Source organism: Nerophis ophidion, linkage group LG11, assembly GCF_033978795.1.
Source record: "Nerophis ophidion isolate RoL-2023_Sa linkage group LG11, RoL_Noph_v1.0, whole genome shotgun sequence".
Lineage (NCBI taxonomy): Eukaryota > Metazoa > Chordata > Actinopteri > Syngnathiformes > Syngnathidae > Nerophis > Nerophis ophidion.
In genome coordinates this window covers 22,902,831-22,925,080 of record NC_084621.1, presented here as the reverse complement: position 1 = coordinate 22,925,080, position 22,250 = coordinate 22,902,831, and the positions used below count along the sequence as shown (strand labels likewise).

The 22,250-nt window shown below is 39.2% G+C and overlaps 1 protein-coding gene across 4 annotated transcripts in view; it reads left to right on the top strand.

Annotated features, from left to right (window-relative positions):
• LOC133561824 (myocyte-specific enhancer factor 2D homolog) overlaps positions 1-22,250 on the top strand; it is a 57,208-nt gene that overhangs the window by 12,465 nt on the left and 22,493 nt on the right. For 3 of the 4 annotated variants that reach the window (XM_061915407.1, XM_061915406.1, XM_061915404.1), the window contains exons 4-6: positions 13,704-13,882; positions 14,050-14,079; positions 20,449-20,566. In XM_061915407.1, the coding sequence (XP_061771391.1) occupies positions 13,704-13,882; positions 14,050-14,079; positions 20,449-20,566 (327 nt within the window). The remainder of the gene's footprint in view (positions 1-13,703; positions 13,883-14,049; positions 14,080-20,448; positions 20,567-22,250) is intronic. The other variant, XM_061915405.1, reaches the window with a different exon arrangement.

Sequence of the window (22,250 nt, the reverse complement as noted above, 5' to 3'; positions counted from 1 at the left end):
TGTGTGTGTGTGTGTGTGTGTGTGTGTGTGTGTGTGTGTGTGTGTGTGTGTGTGTGTGTGTGTGTGTGTGCAAGCGTGCGTGTGCGAGCGTGCGTGTAGGTATGTTTGTGTATATCTATGCATGCATGTATGTATATATATGTATGTACATATATATGTATGTATATATATCTACGAGTCAAATCGGATGGCGCCCAAAGATTCATAGTTTGTATTTGCAGCTTGTAATTTTTTTTAACTTCATGAAAAGATAGGAGAGAATGACAGGAATCAACAAAGATGGAGGAGAAGCGGGTTTCTTTGCTGGCTTTTTTTCCCGTCGTTATCGTCATGAACGAACACGTGTGCCTGGGAGGCAGCTGAGAGGAGCAAATGTTCCCACAACAACCGTGACACATAAAACTGTGACACCAGGCTCCTGTCCTGGCCCTCCCCCTCTCAGCTGTCACCCCACCCCCAACTCACCCTGGTCTTGGCACCGGCCGGTCCTCAGAGGTGACTTTGACGTCGGCCAGAGCTCCCTCCTTAAGTCCCATTAGCCAGGACAGATAGTGCCATCCATTCAGACAGATAGCGCCATCCAACCCCCACCTCCATTTTAGCGTCTTTTCTCCGGTGGCTTGACAGAGGTTTGGTGTCAGCAATCGACTCGTCTGCACTTTGTCAGGGAGACAGACGAGCTGGTCAGTGTTCCTGCGAATGGCCGCCAACATCCAACTGGGCTTATAGGCCACGTTCTCTTGAAACTGAAACTTAACTTGGCCCAATCTTCTTACCATCGCACTGCTGCTCAAATTGAGGAAGGAGAAAACATTTTGCGCCCCCCTACTCTCTGCAAATGACCATAAATAGTATCATTTGTCTATGAAATTGTTATAATTACACCTCTGCATAACATTGTATATTAAAGAAAGAAATGTCGCTCAACTCACAACAAAGAATAACTTTATTAGCATAGTTTTTTAATCTGTAACAGAAATGATTTAAAGTGCCATGATTGGCCGGAATTTTTTTTTCAAACGCATCCTTTTTTTACACTATAAACATTTTTTGACCAACTTGAACCATTTAAACAAAAAATTAAATAAACTCAATATTAACAACACATTCAAATTGATCAGCAATATTATTTCATGTATTCTTGTTTATATTCACAAATATGGTGTTTTGTGTGTTAATTTATTACATAGCTTGGGGGCTTTTGTGTGCTTAGCTGTTGTGTAGCTGCTAGCTCCTAGTAGCCTATAGCCTAGCATGTATATATTTTGTAAATGACTTGACTGAAAACAAAGACAAGACCAACCTTGTGTGTTAATGTATTACGAAGCTTGTTGGCTATTGTGTGCTTAGCTGCTGTGTAGCTGCTAGCTCCTAGTAGCCTATAGCCTAGCATGTATATATTTTGTAAATGACTTAACTGAAAACAAAGACAAGACCAACCTTGTGTGTTAATGTATTACGAAGCTTGTTGGCTATTGTGTGCATAGCTGCTGTGTAGCTGCTAGCTCCTAGTAGCCTATAGCCTAGCATGTTTATATTTTGTAAATGACTTTACTAAAATAGATGAAAATACCAACCCTGTGTGTTAATATATTACAAAGCTTGGGGGCTATTGTGTCCTTAGCTGTTGTGTAGCTGCTAGCTCCTAGTAGCCTATAGCCTAGCATGTTTATATTTGTAAATGACTTGACTGAAAACAAAGACAAGACCAACCTTGTGTGTTAATATATTACGAAGCTTGTTGGCTATTGTGTGCTTAGCTGCTGTGTAGCTGCTAGCTCCTAGTAGCCTATAGCCTAGCATGTTTATTTTTTGTAAACGACTTAACTAAAAACAAAGACAAGACCTACCTTGTGTGTTAATATATTACGAAGCCTGGGGGCTATTGTTGCATAGCTGCTGTGTAGCTGCTAGCTCCTAGTAACCTATAGCCGAGCATGTTTGTATTTTGTAAATGACTTGACTAAAATAGATGAAAAGACTAACCCTTTGTGTTAATATATTACGTAGCTTGGGCGCTATTGTGTGCTTAGCTGCTGTGTAGCTGCTAGCTCCTAGTAGCCTATAGCCGAGCATGTTTATATTTTGTAAATGACTTGACTAAAATAGATGAAAAGACCAACCCTTTGTGTTAATATATTACGTAGCTTGGGGGCTATTGTGTGGTTAGCTGTTGTGTAGCTGCTAGCTCCTAGTAGCCGATAGTCTAGCATGTTTATATTTTTTGTAAATGACTTGACTAAAATAGATGAAAAGACCAACCCTGTGTGTTAATATATTTCCAAGTTTGGGGGCTATTGTGTGCTTAGCTGCTGTGTAGCTGCTAGCTCCTAGTAGCCTATAGCCTAGCATGTTTGTATTTTGTAAATGACTTGACTGAAAACAAAGACAAGACCTACCTTGTGTCTTGATATATTACGTAGCTTGGGGGATATTGTGTGCTTAGTTATTGTGTAGCTGCTAGCTCCTACTAGCCTGTAGCCGAGCATGTTTATATTTTGGAAATGACTTGACTAAAATAGATGAAAAGACCAACCCTGTGTGTTAATATATTACAAAGTTTGGGGGCTGTTGTGTGCTTAGCTGCTGTGTAACTGCTAGGTCCTAGTAGCCTATACCCTAGCATGTTTATTTTTTGTAAATGACTTGACTAAAAACAAAGACAAGACCTACCTTGTGTGTTAATATATTACAAAGCTTGGGGGCTATTGTGTGTTTAGCTGCTGTGTTGCTGCTAGCTCCTAGTAGCCTATAGCCTAGCATGTTTATGTTTTGTAAGTGACTAGACTGAAAACAAAGACAAGACCAACTTTGTGTGTTAATATATTACGAAGCTTGGGGGCTATTGTGTGCTTAGCTGTTGTGTAGCTGTTAGCTCCTAGTAGCCTATAGCCTAGCATGTTTATTTTTTGTAAATGACTTGACTAAAAACAAAGACAAGACCTACCTTGTGTGGTAATACAGTATATTACGTAGCTTGGGGGCTATTGTGTGCTTAGCTGTTGTGTAGCTGCTAGCTCCTAGTAGCCTGTAGCCGAGCATGTTTATATTTTGTAAATGACTTTACTAAAATAGATGAAAATACCAACCCTGTGTGTTAATATATTACGTAGCTTGGGGGCTATTGTGTGCTTAGCTGCCAGTGCCTAGTAGCCAATAGCTTAGCATATTTAGCTTTTGTAAATAACTTGACAAAAATAGAAGTAAATTCTTACCTTGTGTGTTATTTTTTTACATAGCTTGGGGGCTATTGTGTGCTTAGCTGTTGTGTAGCTGCTCGTGCCTAGTAGCTTATAGCCTTACATGTTTATATTTTGTAAATAACTTGACAAAAATTGAAGTAAATTCTTACCTCGTGTGTTAATTTTTTAAATAGCTTGGGGGCTATTGTGTGCTTAGCTGTTGTGTAGCTGCTAGCTCCTAGAAGCCAATAGCCCTACATGTTTATATTTTGTATATGACTTGACTAAAATAGAAGACAAGGACCAACTGTTAATTTGTTACGTAGTTTGTGTGCTATTTTGTGCTTAGCTGCTGTGTAGCTCCTAACTCCTAGTAACCTATAGCCTAGCATGTTTATAAATTTTAAATCACTTGACGAAAATAGAAGAAAATACCAACTTTTTGTGTTAATTTATTACGTAGTTTAAGGGCTATATAAATACACTTTGATTGATTGACTTTGATTGATGTGCTATTGTGTGCTCAGCTGTTGTGTAGCTGCTAGCTCCTAGTAGCCTATAGTCCTACATGTTTATATTTTGTAAATGACTTGACTAAAATAGAAGATAGGACCAACTTTGTGTGTTAATTTGTTACGTATTTTGTGTGCTGTTGTGTGCTTCCCTGTTGTGTAGCTGCTAGCTCATATTATCCTCTATGCCTAGCACGTTTATATTTTCTCAGTGACTTGACTGAAATAGAAGAAAAGAGCATTTGGAGGACATTTAGATGTTAACCGGCCGCAGGACGGTGTGTATCAGACATCGGGACACCCCTGATTATGGCAGATGGACTCAAGATGTTTAAGCATAACACCATGCATATGCGAAAGAAAGGCACACTTTTTTTAGTGGATGATGTCTGCATCACGTCTTGAAACATGAAACGCGTCCAATCACATGCCGACTCAGGTGACTCGAGCCATCCGGATGTTTCTTGTGGTCTGCTAATGCCTCCCAAAGCCCCCAACCCCTGACCATCGGCCTTCCAGTATCTCGTTTCTTTCCTCTTTCTTGTCCTCTTTTCAGCTGTTGTCCAGGCGCTCCTCGGCATTGACGTCACGCAGCATTCCTCGCATTCTCATGTTCTCGGTCACGCCATCACGTTGTGGCACTTACTGTACACGCCGAGGTCTGGAGTGAGCTCACACGCGCCAAACATTCCCAAGTTGTCTCAAAAGCGTAGAGGAAAAGGACCGTCTTTCCCACTCAGTTGTAGTACACCTTTTCACCACTTGTGGCAGTATTGACAATCTCAAACAAACAATATCCAAACAAAGTTCAAGTTAAAGTACCAATGATAGTCACACACACACTAGGTGTGGTGAAATGTGTCCTCTGCTTTCGACCCATCCCCTTGTTCACCCCCCAGGGAGATGAGGGGAGTAGTGAGCAGCAGCGGTGGCCGTGCCCGGGAGTCATTTTTGGTGATTTAACCTCCAATTCAAATCCTTGATTCTGAGTGCTAAGCAGGGAGGTAATAGGTCCCATTTTTATAGTCTTTGGTATATGACTCGGCCGGAATTTGAACTCGCGACCTACCGATCTCAGGGCGGACACTCTAACCACTAAGCCACTGAGTATGATGTGGCAGGCCAATTTATAATTATGTGGCCAACCACATTTAATGACGTGACAGACCACATAAAATTATGTGGTGGGCAACGATAAAATGAGGTGGTCTACCACATTAGAATTATGTGACAGACCACATTACAATTATGTGGCATGCCACATTAAAATTATGGGTCGGGCCACTTGAAATTATGGGACTTGCTACATTAAAAGTGGCGGGCCACAATAAAATAAGAGGTGGACCACTTTAGAATTATGTGACAGACCACATTACAATTATGTGGCATGCCACTTTAAAATCATGGGTCGGACCAATTGAAATTATGGGGCTTGCCACTTAAAAGTGGCGGTCCACAATAAAATGATGTGGTGGACCACATTAGAATTATGTGGCATGTCACATTAAAAGTATGGGTCGGGTCACTTGAAATTATGGGACTTGCTTCATTAAAAGTGGTGGTCCACAAAAAAAATGATGTGGCTGGCCACGATTAAAATGAAGTGGTGGACCACATTAGAGTTATGTGACAAACCACATTACAATTATGTGGCATACCATGTTAAAATTATGGCTCGGGTCACTTGAAATTATAAGATTTGCCATTTTAAAAGTGACGGTCTACAAAAAAAAAAATGTTGGCTGGCCACAATAAAATGACGTGGTGGACCACATTAGAATTTTGTGACAGACTACATTACAATTATGTGGCATGCCATATTAAAATTATGGGTCGGGCCACTTGAAATTACGGGGCTTGCCACTTTAAAAGTGGCGGTCCACAAAAAATGTATGTGGCTGGTCATAATAAAATTATGTGGTGGACCACATTAGAACTATGTTAAAGACCACATTACAATTATGTGGCATGGCAAATTAAAATTATGGGTCGGGCCACTTGAAATTATGAGACTTGCCACAATAAAAGTGGCGGTCCACAAAAAAATTATGTGGCTGGCCACAATAAAATGAAGTGGTGGACCCCACTAGAATTATGTGACAGACCACATTACAATTATGTGGCATGCCACTTTAAAATTATGGGTCGGGCCCCTTGAAATTATGGGTACTTGCCACGTTAAAAGTGGCTGTCCACAAAAATATTAAATGGCTGGCCACAATAAAAGGATGTGGTGGACCACATTAGAAGTATGTGGCATACCCTGTTAAAATTATTGGTCGGGCCAATTTAAAAAAGTGGTGGTCCCCAAAAAAAAATGTTGTGATGGGCCACAATCGAAATGATGTGGCTGGCCACATACAATAACTCATGTGGTAGACCGGGTCACTTTAAAATTTGTGGTGGACTAGGTTTAATGATGTAACAGTTCACATTAGAATTATGTGACATGCCACCATAAACTTATAGGAGAGGCCACTTATAAAAAATGTCGTCCAAATTAAAAAGTGGGGGCACACAAAAAAATTATGTGGCTTGCAACATAAATCATGTGGTGGAGCAGAATCAAATGAGGTGGCTGGCCACTGTAAAATGAAATGGTAGACCACATGAAATGATGTGACAGACCACATTACAATTATGTGGCATGCCACATTAAAATTATGGGACTTGCTACATTAAAAGTGGCGGTCCACAAAAAAATGTCCAAATAATCCAAATTATGCAGGCAAATAATAACCTGTAATCAGTCAGGATTAATCCAAATTAAAAAATTTTTTTTTTTTTAAATTACGGATTTGACTGACTGTATTTATTATAAATGTTGTCCCATTTGAGCCTGCATAATTTCGAACTGCGGTAACATCCTTCGAATTCAACAAAAGTGTCTTATTAATTCCAGAGTAAAACGGGAACATTCCCCGGACACTCTTCCAATATTCTGTCTATTTTTAGCAACACCATCACTGGCCTCCATCACATGTGTGACATCATGGTGAAGAGGGAACACTAAAATATCTTTGATGACATCACGGGGCGGTCTGATATTGCACACGATGACACAGAAACGACTCAATGGCTCTGTACTTGAGTATGTGCACTAAGTACACTCAGTACATGCAGTATTTAAAGTACATAAGTGTGTTCACACTGAAAAATGCAGTACTCTGCCAGTACCTGGGTGTTGTACTTAAAATGTTGAGCGTGCACCGATGCACACCTTCGCCAGTTGCCATCATGGCTCCGTAGAAACCAAACAAGAAGAGACTGCGTGATACACACACAGTGTACTTATGGAAGTGCACTGTCGGAGGTATTTCATTTGATACGTGGCTATAAAAAGTCCAAATAAAGGTCTTCAACGCCACAGTTACATGTTTACATACTCACACCACGTCCTGCCGCCACCTGCTGCACGCACACTCTAGTCTGCGTGCGTGCGTGTGTGTGTGTGTTTGTGTATTTCTACCCTTCTTGAGACACCAGCAAGGAAAAGTAGCTTCCATATGAGGACCGGTGAACACGTTAAAACCGAAAATCATGGTCCCAATACGGAAAACCATAGCTTCTAATAGAGAGCCAAATACTAGAGTCCGTGAACATAGCTCCAAAGTCAGGATTTTTTTGTTGATTTAATGTGTATACAAAAGTAAACACTGACGGGTACAAAGGCAGCAGTATATGATAAAAAAACAAGACGGCAGGTAAAGAAGGACTTAGCTATTCATCCCCGAAATTTTTTTTATGACTTCCGGTGCTGACGTAAGACAACAGGCGTCCCATATGTGACCATAGGATGAATGAACACACGACGGTACTAAGACTATGGTGGTCATTAACAGTTAGCTTCTACAGCTAGGTTGCCCAAAGTGCAGCACAGGGGCCATCCGTGGTCCCTGACTCGTTTGTCATCGGCCTTAAGCACATTACAAAAAACAAAAACATTGAGATCTCATTTGCACCCCTGGTGGTGAAATCTGTCAAAAGTTGGTCCCAAAAAGGAGGGATTTTTCAAATTGACTGTGTGTCGCTTTTAAAAGTGCTGCCCCTCTGGTCAACATATGAAATAACAAGTGTGTAAAAAATTTGAAGTGCTCCCCCTCTGATCAACATATGAAATAACAAGTGTGTGTAAAAAAAATTGAAGTGCTCCCCCTCTGGCCAACATATGTAATGACAAGTGTGTGTAAGAAATTGGAATGCGCCCCATTTGGCCAAAATTAATAAAATAATAATAATAATAAATATGTATATACAGACATACTGTAATAACTTGTAGTAAATAATGAAAATTGAAAACCAATTACAAAAAATTATGATAATAATGATCATTTAAAAAAGCAGTCTTTTTTTCACAATGTGTTGATTTTTTTTAATGAAATTGGGAACTATTTCTCATATTCTTTCTATTTATGTAATATTTTCTCGTTAAATTTTTACTTTTTTATGTAAAATTATTACTTTTGTTATGTAAATTTATTGCTTTTTCATGCCAAAAGGTGACATTTGTCATTTGAAATTCTGACTTTTATCACAATATTGCCAATTTTTGTGTTGTTCTTGTAAAAGTGAAATTTTTTGAGTAAAGTTTCTCGTTAAATTTTTACTTTTTTATGTAAAATTATTACTTTTGTTATGTAAAATTATTGCTTTTTCATGCCAAATGGTGACATTTGTCATTTGAAATTCTGACTTTTATCACAATATTGCCAATTTTTGTGTTGTTCTTGTAAAAGTGAAATTTTTTGAGTAAAGTTTCTCGTTAAATTTTTACTTTTTTATGTAAAATTATTACTTTTGTTATGTGAAATTATTGCTTTTTCATGCCAAATGGTGACATTTGTCATTTGAAATTCTGACTTCTATCACAATATTGCCAATTTTTGTGTTGTTCTTGTAAATGTGAAATTTTTTGAGTAAAGTTATGACTTTTGACTTAGGTAAAATTCCCATTAGTATTATAATATCACCAATATTTTAAAGGTTTCTTATCAAATTGTGACTTTTGTCCAGTAAAATTAGGACTCTTTTCATAAAATTGCCAAAATATCAAGCTTTTTCTTGTTAAATTGCAACTGTTATTGAGTAAAATTCCAACTTTTATCATAATATTGCACATATGTTCAGTTTTTCTTGTAAAATTTCGACTTGCGTTGAGTAAAATGACGACTTTCACTATAAAACTGCCAAAATTCTAAGTTTTCTCCTGAAAATTTGACCTTTTTCTTGTGAAATTCCAACTCATTTTTCACAAGTTTATTTATTTTTTTTTATATTTATATTTATATCTAGAAAGGCTGGTCCTAAAAAAGGGAGGCATTATTCGGAGGTCTCAAGAAGGTGACAAATACACGAATGTGTGTGTGTGTGTGTGTGTGTGTGTGTGTGTGTGTGTGTGTGTGTGTGTGTGTGTGTGTGCGTGCGTGTGTGCGTGCGTGCGTGCGTGCGTGCGTGCGTGCGTGCGTGCGTGCGTGCGTGCGTGCGTGTGTGATGCCAATGGTCAGCTGTCTGCCGGGAAGAAGATGGCTGTCTGTTCTTGAGGCGAGGCTTAGGAGGATTTGTTTGTCATCAGTCCTCGCTGGCCGTGACACACGTGTCGCTCCTCTACTGACAGGAAGTCATCCGTCATATGGCGAGCCGGCTATGTTGCCATGGTAACACCAAACGGTCAACATATCCTCCCTCCTGGAAGACTGTCCGTCGATGAATTTATTGACTTCGGCCTTAAGAAGGCGACTCAAATGTAAATGCAGTACACGATTGTATCCAATCAACCCTCTTTTTACTCGGTGTGACTCTTTGGGCTGCAAAAGAGTCAATTCGAGTCTGATTCCTGTGGTGACGATTCAATTCAGAATCGGTTGTCGATGTCAAACAGATTCTCGCAATGTATTGTTTGATACAATAATTTTTTCAAAATGTTTTATGTGCGTAAATATACATATATATACATATACATATATACATATTATATTGTTATTTAGTTTTTATTGTTATTATTTTTTAATCGTTCATCCATCCATGTTTGTCCCTCTCGATTTTTGGAAAATTATTAGTCGATTACAATGGGGCTCAATCAGAATGGGATTTGGATTTTCATTCATAAAGATAAATTTCATAAAATGTATCCTTTAATCAAAGTAATGATAACAAACTTTGCTTTCGTCCTCTGTCTTTGCTTTTTTTTTCCCTTCAATTTCTCTCCCACTTTTATGATAAAAAATGTCCTGAAAGTAATAAGCGGGCAACTTAATTTGAACTTCCTTTCTATTACCATTTTTGTGTGTGAGTGCGTGCGTGTTATTGAGATTAAACAGTCACATGTTGTTGTTAGACAATCACTATCTAACGGCTGTCTTATGAACACCCTGTGTGTGTGTGTGTGTGTGTGTGTGTGTGTGCGTGTGTGTGTGCGTGCGTGCGTGCGTGCGTGCGTGCGTGCGTGCGTGCGTGCGTGCGTGCGTGCGTGCGTGCGTGCGTGCGTGCGTGCGTGCGTGCGTGCGTGCGTGCGTGCGTGCGCGCGAGACAGAAAGTGAGAGACTGGAAAGTCCCCACTCTTCCGTCACAAACAATCCGGCTGTGATGACGTCTCATCGCCATGACAGCCATTGAAAGGTTTTGTAAGGGAGGTGATTTCTCTTTAAACATTAGAAAAGTCGGTGGTAATCAGCAGGCCTTTGATGATTTCCCCTTTAGATACCAACTTTCCTTCGTCGTTTCGTCCGTAAGGAAGTCACTGACTTTGCAGGCAGTCGGCCCTTCTATTGTAACCGTGACAACCAAGACACAGCGTCCCCTTGTTTTTTTTTTTAATTGTTGTGGGCCGACATCCAAGCAGGAAATAAAAAAAGTTGTGCCGTGGTTTACGCACGAGGTCATGGTTCTTTTAGTTTTTTTTCTTTACGCTTCAAAGCCGCAAATATTTTGTTTGAACCAACGATTGAGGTTACGATTAGGGGGTGGAGTTAGAGTGCGGTGAGAGGAAATGAAGAGATGGGCAAAGAATGCAAATGTTACTTAAGGGTAGCACGATCTACACAATGTATGCTGTAAATCAGTGGTCCCCAACCTTTTTGTATCCGCGGACCGGTCAACGCTTAATAATTTGTCCCGCGGCCCGGGGGGGACGGGGGACAGGGGTTCTTTTTTTTTTTTTTTTTTTCTTGTACTTCTTTGTCATAAAAAAGGGACGTTTTTGTCATGAAAAATGGAGGTTTTTGTGGTTTTTGCACTAATTGTAAGTGTATATTGTGTTTTTTATGTTGATTTAATAAAAAAAAAATAATAATAAATAAATAAATAAATAAAACATTTTTGTTTATTTTTAATAAATTATTTTGCGGCCCGGTACCAATTGGGCCGCGGCACGGTGGTTGGGGACCACTGCTGTAAATCATTTCAAACTTTTTGACTTGGGGGTTGGATTGGGCTAAAAAAAATTTGGTCGAGGGGCCAAAAGCCAACTGCATGTAAAGTAACTATATATATATATATATATGTATACATACATATATATATATGTATATATATATATATATATATATATATATATATATATATATATATATGTATATATATATATATATATATATATATATATATATAGTTGCGATCAAAAGTTCTGACCAAAGAACTTTCCTCCGGAAGGTCCTATCTTTGTGCATGTGATGTCAGATCAAACAAAAATTGAGCTGTTTGGAGGAGAAATTGGGCTTAGGTAGGCTCTAGCGACCCTAAAAGGGACAAGCGAAGGAAATGGATGGATGTGAGGCCTTTAATCCCAAGAACACCATCCTACCGTCAAGCATAGTGGTAGTAGTTTTATGCACTGGACCTGTTTTGCTGCCAATAGAACCGGCACATCTATGTGTGTGTTCATGTGGTAAAAAATGTTTATTTAATAAAGACATCTAATTTAACAGGAAGCTGATAATGACAACTTTGCTGTGCAGTTGTTACATCTTGTTTCCATATGCATTCATTTGAATGTGTCCTTGTTGCGGTAGTCAGGAAGTAGTATTTGGTACAAGGCTTAAAAAAGACCACGTATCTTTGAAATACTTGGGCTGGGTGGACTTCCATGCCGGATAAAAGGCTTTGGTAAATACTGTACATATATACATACATGTATGTATGTACAAACCCCGTTTCCAAATGAGTTGGGAAATTGTGTTAGATGTAAATATAAACGGAATACAATGATTTGCAAATCCTGTTCAACCCATATTCAATTGAATGCACTACAAAGATAAGATATTTGATGTTCAAACTCATAAACTTTTTTTGTTTTTTGCAAATAATAATTAACTTAGAATTTCATGGCTGCAACACGTGCCAAAGTAGTTGGGAAAGGGCATGTTCACCACTGTGTTACATCACCTTTTCTTTTAACAACACTCAATAAGCGTATGGGAACTGAGGAAACTAATTGTTAAAGCTTTGAAAGTGGAATTCTTTCTCATTTTTCTTTTATGTAGAGCTTTAGTCGTTCAACAGTCTGGGGTCCCCGCTGTCGTATTCTACGCTTCATAATGCACCACACATTTTCGATGGGAGACAGGTCTGGACTGCAGGCGGGCCAGGAAAATACCCGCACTCTTTTGGTACGAAACCACGCTGTTGTAACACGTGGCTTGGCATTGTCTTTCTGAAATAAGCAGGGGCGTCCATGATAACGTTTCTTGGATGACAACATATGTTGCTCCAAAACCTGTATGGACCATGCAGCATTAATGATGCCTTCACAGATGTGTGAGTTACCCATGCCTTGGGCAGTAATACACCCCCATACCATCACAGATACTGGCTTTTGAACTTCGCGCCAGATGGTTATTTTCCTCTTCGTTCCAGAGGACACAACGTCCTCTGTTTCCAAATATAATTTGAAATGTGGACCATAGAAGACTTTTCCACTTTGCATCAGTCCATCATAGATGAGCTCGGGCCCAGCGGAGCCAGCGGCGTTCCTTGCTGTTGTTGATAAATGGGTTTTGCTTTGCATAGCAGAGTTTTAACTTGCACTTACAGATGTAGCGACCAACTGTAGTTACTGACAGTGGTTTTATGAAGTGTTCCTGAGCCCATGTGGTGATATCCTTGACACACTGATTTTGGTTTTTGATGCAGTACCGCCTGAGGGATCAACGGTCCGTAGTAGCATCGCTTACGTGCAGTGATTTCTCCAGATTCTCGGAACCTTTTGATGATTTTGTGGACCGTAGATGGTAAAATCCCTAAATTCCTTGCAATAGCTTGTTGAGAAATGTTGTTCTAAAACTCTTCGACAATTTGCTTACAAAGTGGGGACCCTCACCCCATCTTCGTTTGTGAATTACTTAGCATTTCATGGAAGCTGCTTTTATACCCAATCATGGCACCCAACGGTTTCTTAACATAATGATTATTTGCACAAAAAAAAATGTTTATCAGTTTGAACATCAAATATCTTGTCTTTGTAGCATATTCAACTGAATATGGGTTGAAAATTATTTGCAAATCATTGTATTCCGTTTACATTTACATCTAACACAATTTCCCAACTCATATGGAAACGTGGTTTGTATATATGTATGTATATATATGTGTATATCTACATATATATATATATATATATATGTATATATTTATATGTATATATTTATATGTATATATATGTGTATATGTTGCATATATGTGTACATATTATATAAATATAATGGATATATAATTAATATAATAGGATATAAAGAGTGTGTGAAAGTTTGACTCCTACCTTGTTTACTTCCATGACGACCTCCTTAAAGTTGTGTAATCAATCAGGAATATCAAGCAGCTATAATATACCAAACAAGAATAAGTGTGGAGAGCGTTCTGCATTTTTCCCATCGTGCTTTGTAATGGATTTAAACACACACCGACTGACGGTATCACTTCCTGGGTTTTATAATGCATCGTTGCTTCAGTATCACTCCACCCGTGCCTAGTTCCGTTGCACTAAAGGACCTCTCCTTCTGTGTGTCTCTCTCCACAGCTAACGGCTACATCAGTGCCAGGGCGTCGCCGGGCCTGCTGTCAGTCTCCAACGGCAACAGCCTGGTCAAAGTGGTCCCGGCCAAATCTCCTCCCCTTCCCAATCCTCAGATGGTCAACAGTCGCAAGCCGGACCTGAGGGTCATCACCTCGCAGGGCGGCAAGAGCCTCATGCAGCTGGTGAGGGAAAAACACTGCTCTTTGACAAATGTGACCCATGTTGTTCCTGTGTACTGCATCAGCAGAAATTACACCTTAAAATCTAACTGGAGAGTAACGATCAGAAAAGGTGGTATGTGTGTGTCAAGTCACATGACGCCTTTCTGTGTTTCCTCCCCGCCGTGCAGACAGAAGAAGAGCTGGAGCTGGTGAGCGAGGTGAATAGAACCTTTCTTTCAGAACCTTCTAGGCCCGTGTGGCGTCCAACTGTGTGCATGAGCACCACCCCAGCTCGCATGTGACACGGTTGTGCTTGTCAGCCTGAGACATTTCATCTGCTTGCCTTTTTAAAGTCGCGCTGAGCTAAGACGGCGGCCAGAAGGCGAGGCGCCTCAGAAGTGACCAGATGACCATTCGCCGCCCGGCATGTCAGAAATGTGTGTTTTCACCTCGCTGCATGCGGACGTCCTCCACGCGCCACTTCATTAGGAATGCAATCACGCAGTTTCCCAGTTGACTTTATGTTCCTAATTGTGTTCCAATCCAATATCCAACTGTGTTTACAATCCGGACCATAGGGCGCACCGGACTATAAGGCACACTGCCCATGAACAGTCTATTTTCAATCTATTTTCATATATAAGGCATACTTGCCAACCTTGAGACCTCCGGATTCGGGAGATGGGGGGTGGGGCTAAGGGGGAGCAGTATATTTATAGCTAAAATTCACAAAAATTCAATTATTTGTAAATATAAACGTAATACAATGATTTGCAAATCCTGTTCAACCCATATTCAATTGAATGCACTACAAAGACAAGATATTTGATATTCAAACTCATAAACTTAATTTTTTTTTTGCAAATAATAATCAACTTAAAATTTCATGGCAGCAACACGTGCCAAAGTAGTTGGGAAAGGGCATGTTCACCACTGTGTTACATCACCTTTTCTTTTAACAACACTCAATAAGCGTTTGGGAACTGAGGAAACTAATTGTTGAAGCTTTGAAAGTGGAATTCTTTCCCATTCTGGTTTTAAGTAGACCTTCAGTCGTTCAACAGTCCGAGGTCTCCGCTGTCGTATTTTACGCTTCATAATGCGCCAGACATTTTCGATGGGAGACGGGTCTGGACTGCAGGCGGGCCAGGAAAGTACCCGCACTCTTTTTTTCATGAAGTCACGCTGTTGTAACACGTGCTGAATGTGGCTTGGCATTGTCTTGCTGAAATAAGCAGGGGCGTCCATGAATAAGACGGCGCTTAGATGGCAGCATATGTTGTTCCAAAACCTGTAACTACCTTTCAGCAATAATGGTGCCTTCACAAATGTGTAAGTTACCCATGCCTTGGGCAGTAATGCACCCCCAGCATCACAGATGCTGGCGTTTGAACTTTGCACCTATAACAGTCTGGATGGTTCGCTTCCCCTTTGGTCCGGGTGACACAATGTAGAATATTTCCAAAAACAATTTGAAATGTGGACTCGTCAGACCACATAACACTTTTCCACTTTGCATCAGCCCATCTTAGATGATCTCGGGCCCAGAGAAGCCTGCGGCGTTTCTGGATGTTGTTGATAAATGGCTTTTGCTTTGCATAGTAGAGCTTTAACTTTCACTTACAGATGTAACGACGAACTGTATTTAGTGACTGTGGTTTTCTGAAGTGTTGGGGATATCCTTTGGAGATTGATGTCAGTTTTTGATACAGTGCCGTCTGAGGGATTGAAGGTCGTGGTCATTCAATGTTGGTTTGAGCCAACATGAGAGATTTCTCCAAATTCTCTGAACCTTTTGATGATATCATGGACCCTAGATGTTGAAATCCCTAAATTTCTATAGCATAGGTATGGGCAGCATCTGTGAAATTTAATTTGCAAGAGAGGTGTGAGTTTAGGGTTGAATTGTCCATCCCCGTTCTATTCTCTGTGTCTTCATCAAATGCACCAGAATCTGGAATCTTCCATCTTTCCCTAGCATACCCCTTTTCCCTTTGAGCTGTCCTGGATGAACTGAAATTCTTGTTTCCAATCATTTTTTAACTTGCAAGTGTACTTCTTCTGAGTCTATGTCTAGTCTAAATCTGTCTACTCGTCGTCGCCATGACTGTCTCTTCTTCGTTCTTCTGATTCGTCTCTGTTAGGTTTTTGGACATTACTACTTGCCATAGTTTTGAAGCAATGCATGAAGGGAATGCGGATGTTGTGTGTCAGTGTATTAACGTGACAGCTGGAGTAAATAGCTTCATGCCTGCCTATTTTATGGGTTCTAGATAAACCTAAGGATAATGGAGACATATATAATAGTCTCTTTCTTGTTGTGTGTGCAGTTGTGCACTGAGCTTTAAGAGCCATAGATGTTATAACGTGCTTGGGCCGCCGCGCTCTTTTTAAGTCGGACGTGACGAGAGGCTGTCCTCACTCAAGTCCGGCTGGAAATCGGGAGAAATTCAGGAGAATGGTTGTCCCGGGAGATTTTTGAGAAGCACTGAAATCCGGAAGTCTCCCGGAAAATTTGTGAGGGTTGGCAAGTATGCTATAAGGCGCATTAAAGGAGTCATATTTTTTTTTATTTTTGTCTAAATGTAAAACACTTCCTTGTGGTCTACATAACATGTAATGGTGGTTCTTTGGTCATAATGTTGCATAGATGATGTTTCACCCATCATCTGAGAGTATCTTCTGGATGCACTGTTTTGTGGGCGGTCTTATTTACGTGGCTCACCTTCCACAGCGTCTTCTCCCCGTCATCTTTGTTGTAGCGGTGTAGCATGCAAGGACGGGAGTGGAAAGAGTGTCAAAAGATGGCGCTAACTGTCTTAATGACATTCAGATTTTACTTATATCAATAACGGTGCAGCGTCTCCTCATACGCCAGAAATATGTCCCGTGAAGAACCGTCCGACCAGTACTCTCTAATAACTAAAGTTCCTTGGGTGAATAATGTCAACTCACTACACCGGTATGTTTTAGCGCTTTCATGGTGAGTTTACTGACAGATGTAAGTAAGAACTTTACATTACTTTATATTAGACATGGCAACAGTGGAGGATGAATGTCCCATAACAAAAAGATAGAGAAAAATAAGAAGCTTATCGACTACAAATGTCTAATATCGGACTGCCGATATTATCAGCCGATAAATGCTTTAAAATGTGATATAGCAAATTATCAGTATTTGTTTCAAAAAAGTAAAATATATGACTTTGTAATACGGACGTACACGGACGTCGGGGGAAGTACAGAGCGGCAATAAACATTAAAGGCACTGCCTTTGCGTGCCGACTCAATCACGTAATATCTACGGCTTTTCACACACCCAAGTGAATGCTACGCATACTTGGTCAAAAGCCATACAGGTCACACTGAGGGTGGCCGGATAAACAACTTTAACACTGTTACAAATACGCGCCACACTGTGAACCCACACCAAACAAGAATGACACACTCATTTCGGGAGAACATCAGCACCGTAACACAACATAAACACAACAGAACAAATACCCAGAACCCCTTGCCGCACTAACTCTTCCGCGACGCTACAATATACACCCCCTTCTATCCATACCTCTCCACCTAAACCTCCTCATGCTCTCTCAAGGAGAGCATGTCCCAAATTCCAAGCTGCTGTTTTGAGGCATGTTAAAAAAAATAATGCACTTTGCGACTTCAATAATAAATATGGCAGTGCCATGTTGGCATTATTTTCTACAACTTGAGTTGATTTATTTTTGAAAACCTTGTTACATTTTTTAATGCATCCAGCGGGGCATCACAACAAAATTAGGCATATTAATGTGTTAATTCCACGACTGTATATATCGGTATCGGTTGATATCGGAATCGGTAATTAAGAGTTGGACAATATCGGGATATCGGCAAAAAGCCATTATCGGACATCTCTACTTTATATGCCTCATTGTGTTCCAATCCGATTGTTACGACTTTGTCGCATGGCTGCGATTGTCGTGTTCCCTCCCAACGCAGGAAACAAGCTGGAGCGGCTTGCAGATTAGATTAAGCTTTTGTCTAATAAATCAAATGCAGGACAAAAAACTACAAAACAGAGGACGCTAACAAAGGGTGGAGCTAAAAAAAGAAAATGTCACCAGAGGGTGGAAAAACAAGGAATACTAGTGTGTAAACAAATAACTAGAGCGAGGAGAAAAACCAGGAGAAATGTTGCCGATAGCAAACATTGACCCAGCAATTAATGTTGGGTGACAGAAAACTATAAAGGGGAGTGATCAACCAAAACACCGGGTGGGAACACTAATTGCTAAACAAAGACAGGTGAGGAGAATCTGTGCCCATGGAAACCAACTAGTAAACATGGAAAAAGGGTGCACCCAGGAAACCGACTAAAACAGGAGAACTATCAAACATAAATCATGCCATGACCCGGGGGACGGATCATGACACCAATATCCAATTGTATTTACAATCGGGACCGTAGGGCGCACCGGATTATAAGCCGCACTGCCGATGAACGGTCTATTTTCGATCTTTTTTCATATATAAGGTGCACCTGATTATAAGACTCATTAAAGGAGTCATATTATTTTTGATTTTTGTCTAAATGTAAAAGACTTCCTTGTGGTCTACATAACATGTAATGGTGGTTCTTTGGTCAAAATGTTGCATAGATGATGTTTTACACATCATCTTCAAACCGCTTTCTGACAGTCGCTTCCGGATGCGCCGTTTTGTGGGCGGTCTTATTTACGTGGCTCACCTTCGGCAGCGTCTTCTCCCCGCCATCTTTGTTATAGCGGTGTAGCGTGCAAGGACGGGAGTGGAAGAAGTGTCAAAAGATGGAGCTAACTTTTATTTTTTATTTAACCTTTATTTAACCAGGTAAAATCCCATTGAGATCAAACATCTCTTTTCCAAGGGAGACCTGGCCAAGGGGGCAGCAGCAAGGTTACAATGAAAAAAGTAAACAACACATAAAACATCACATTTACAACATTAAAACTTGCTCACATCACACATGTGCATACAGACAAGGTAGACTGCAATCCTTTCACAGAAGCTTTAAACTCATTCAATGTAACAAGGGTTTCAAGTTGAATATTCGATTGTCGGTTATTCCAAGCCTTCGGTGCTGAAAACCTAAATGCTTTCTTGCCCATTTCGGTTCTTACTTTGGGGATGACAAATTGAATAACATCCATTGAACGCAGATTGTGAACTGTTTTAATGACATTCAGATTTTACTTCAACCGATAACGGAGCAGCATCTCCGGGGCGGTATAGCTCGGTTGGTAGAGCGGCTGTGCCAGCAACTTGAGGGTTGCAGGTTCGATCCCCGCTTCCGCCATCCTAGTCACTGCCGTTGTGTCCTTGGGCAAGACACTTTACCCATCTGCCCCCAGTGCCACCCACGCTGGTTTAAATGTAACTTAGATATTGGGTTTCACTATGTAAAGCGCTTTGAGTCACTAGAGAAAAAGCGCATTTCATCTCCTCATCCGGAGAAAAAAAACGTCCGACCGGAACTCTCTAATAACTAAAGTTCCTTGGATGGATAATGTCAACTCACTATACCGGTATGTTTTAGCGGTTCCATGGCGAGTTTACTGAGAGATATAAGTAAGAACTTTACACTACTTTATATTAGAAATGGCAACTGCTGAGGATGAATTTTCCATAACAAGAAGATAAAGAGAAGAAGCTTATCAACTACGGGGTCGTCACAGACTACAAAGGCGGATGTGCGCAATTTTTCCGGACTCATGCAGATCCCAAATACAGATCAGCAGGTACCAGAAGGGAGGAAAAGTTGCTTTTGCATAATATTGCGAAACAAAACGCCAGATAACATGTCTTACCTTATACACACACCATAATAATACTCCTATGATGAAGCACCTCAAGTGGTGTGGCCTCATAGCTTACCAATGTAGTACTAAAACATTTTGATAGATTTTTTAACGCCGTGTGTAATCTTCTATATTTTCAATGGAACATATAAAATGTTGGCGTTGTTTACTCGAGTCATATTGCAGTCTACACGCATCACTTATGTGTGACTGCCATCTACTGGTCATTTAGCTGCATGTTTTAGCACGACTGCATCACAGCTTTTGAAATAAGACCAACACTCCAGGCAGAATTTTTTAAAGTCGGTTTGTGCATCGTTCCTAATGAAGTGGCCAGATTGTATGCACACACACACGCACGCACGCACGCACGCACGCACGCACACACACACACACACACACACACACACACACACACACACACACACACACGTGTTGTCATCGTGTCATTGACGAGCCCTGCGTCACCAAGGCAACCGGATGCAAGTTGCAACTTTAGCGTGATGGCGTCAGGAAGCCTCTGTGATGTGTTCACGTACAGTAACAGGTACAGTAGATGAATGTGTACGCCAACGCCAACCTTTGTTCCTTACCACTGAGCGAGCTTGGCGTCGTGATCGCAGAACTTTGATGGGCACGAGGACTCGCCTCCTCACACGTCAGAAGGTCTCGGTGAAATAGTTCACCTGTAGGGGGTGCAAGAGTCACACTTGTGGACACGCCTCCTCCTCTTCAACGCCCGCCTTGTTTTGCTCTTCCCAGAATGCTCAGCGGCTCGGCGGCTCGCAGGTTCCACAACCACTGACCACTCCCGTGGTTTCTGTGGCCACTCCCAGCCTCCTGGCGCCTTTCTCCGGCATGCAGACCCCCTACAACACTGGTGAGGCTGAGAAATATCATGTCAATATCATACATTTAATATCATATCAATATGATACATTTAATATCATATCAATATGATGCATTTAATATCATGTCAATATGATACATTTATTATCAAGTCAATATGATACATTTAATATCATGTCAATTTGATACATTACATATGTCAATATGATACATTACATATCATATCAATATGATACACAAAATGTGTCAATATGATACATTTGATATCATGTGAATATGATACATTCCGTATCGTTTCAAAATTAAACATTTAATATTATTATTATGCTACATTACATATGTCAATATGATACATCAAATATGTTGTTATGATACATTTGATATGTCAATGTGATACACTAAAAATGTTATTATGATACATTAAATATCATGTTATGATACATTAAATTTGCCAATATGATACATTTAATATCAAGTCAATATGATACATGTAATTTCATCTCAATATGATACATTACATATGTCAATATGATACATTAAATATCATCTCAATATGACACATTACATATGTCAATATCATACATTTGATATCAGGTCAATATGATGCATTAAATATCATGTAATTATGATACATTATATATCATCTCAATATGATACATTAAATATGTTGTTATGATACATTTGATATCATGTCAATATGATATACTAAATATGTTATCATGATACATTTAATATTGTTACTATGATACATTAAATATCATGTCAATATGATACATCTAATATCATCTCAATATGATACATTTAATATCATGTAATTATGATACATTAAATATCTCAATATGATACATTACATATGTCAATATGATACATTAAATATGTTGTTATGATCCATTTAATATCATGTCAATATGATACATTTAATATCATGTAATTATGATACATTAAATATCATCTCAATATGATACATTACATATGTCAATATGATACATTAAATATGTTTTTATGATACATTTGATATCATGTCAATGTGATATGCTAAATATGTTATTATGAGTCATTTAATATTGTTAGTATGATACATTAAATATCATGTTATTATGATACATTTAATATTGTTATTATGGTACATTAAATATCATGTTATTATGACACATTTAATATTGTTATTATGGTACATTAAATATCATGTTATCGTGATACATTTAATATCATGTTATTATGACACATTACATATGTCAACATGATACATTTAATATTGGTATCATGCTACAAGACATATTTCAATATGATGCATTAAATATAATGTGAATATGATACGTTTAATATTGTTATTATGGTACATTACATATGTCAATATTATACATCTAAAATTGTTATGATACATTACATATGTCAACATTATACATTCAATATCATGTCAATATGATACAGTTAATATCATGTTAATATGATACATTTAATATCAGGTCAATATGATACATAAAATGTGTCAATATGATACATTTGATATCATGTCAATATGATACATTACATATCATTTCAATATAATACATTTAATATTGTTATCATGCTACAATACATATGTCAATATGATACATTAAATATCATGTCAATATGATACAGTTAATATCCTGTTATTATGATACATTACATATGTCAATATGATACATTAAAAATCATGTCATTATGATACAGTTAATATCATGTTATTATGA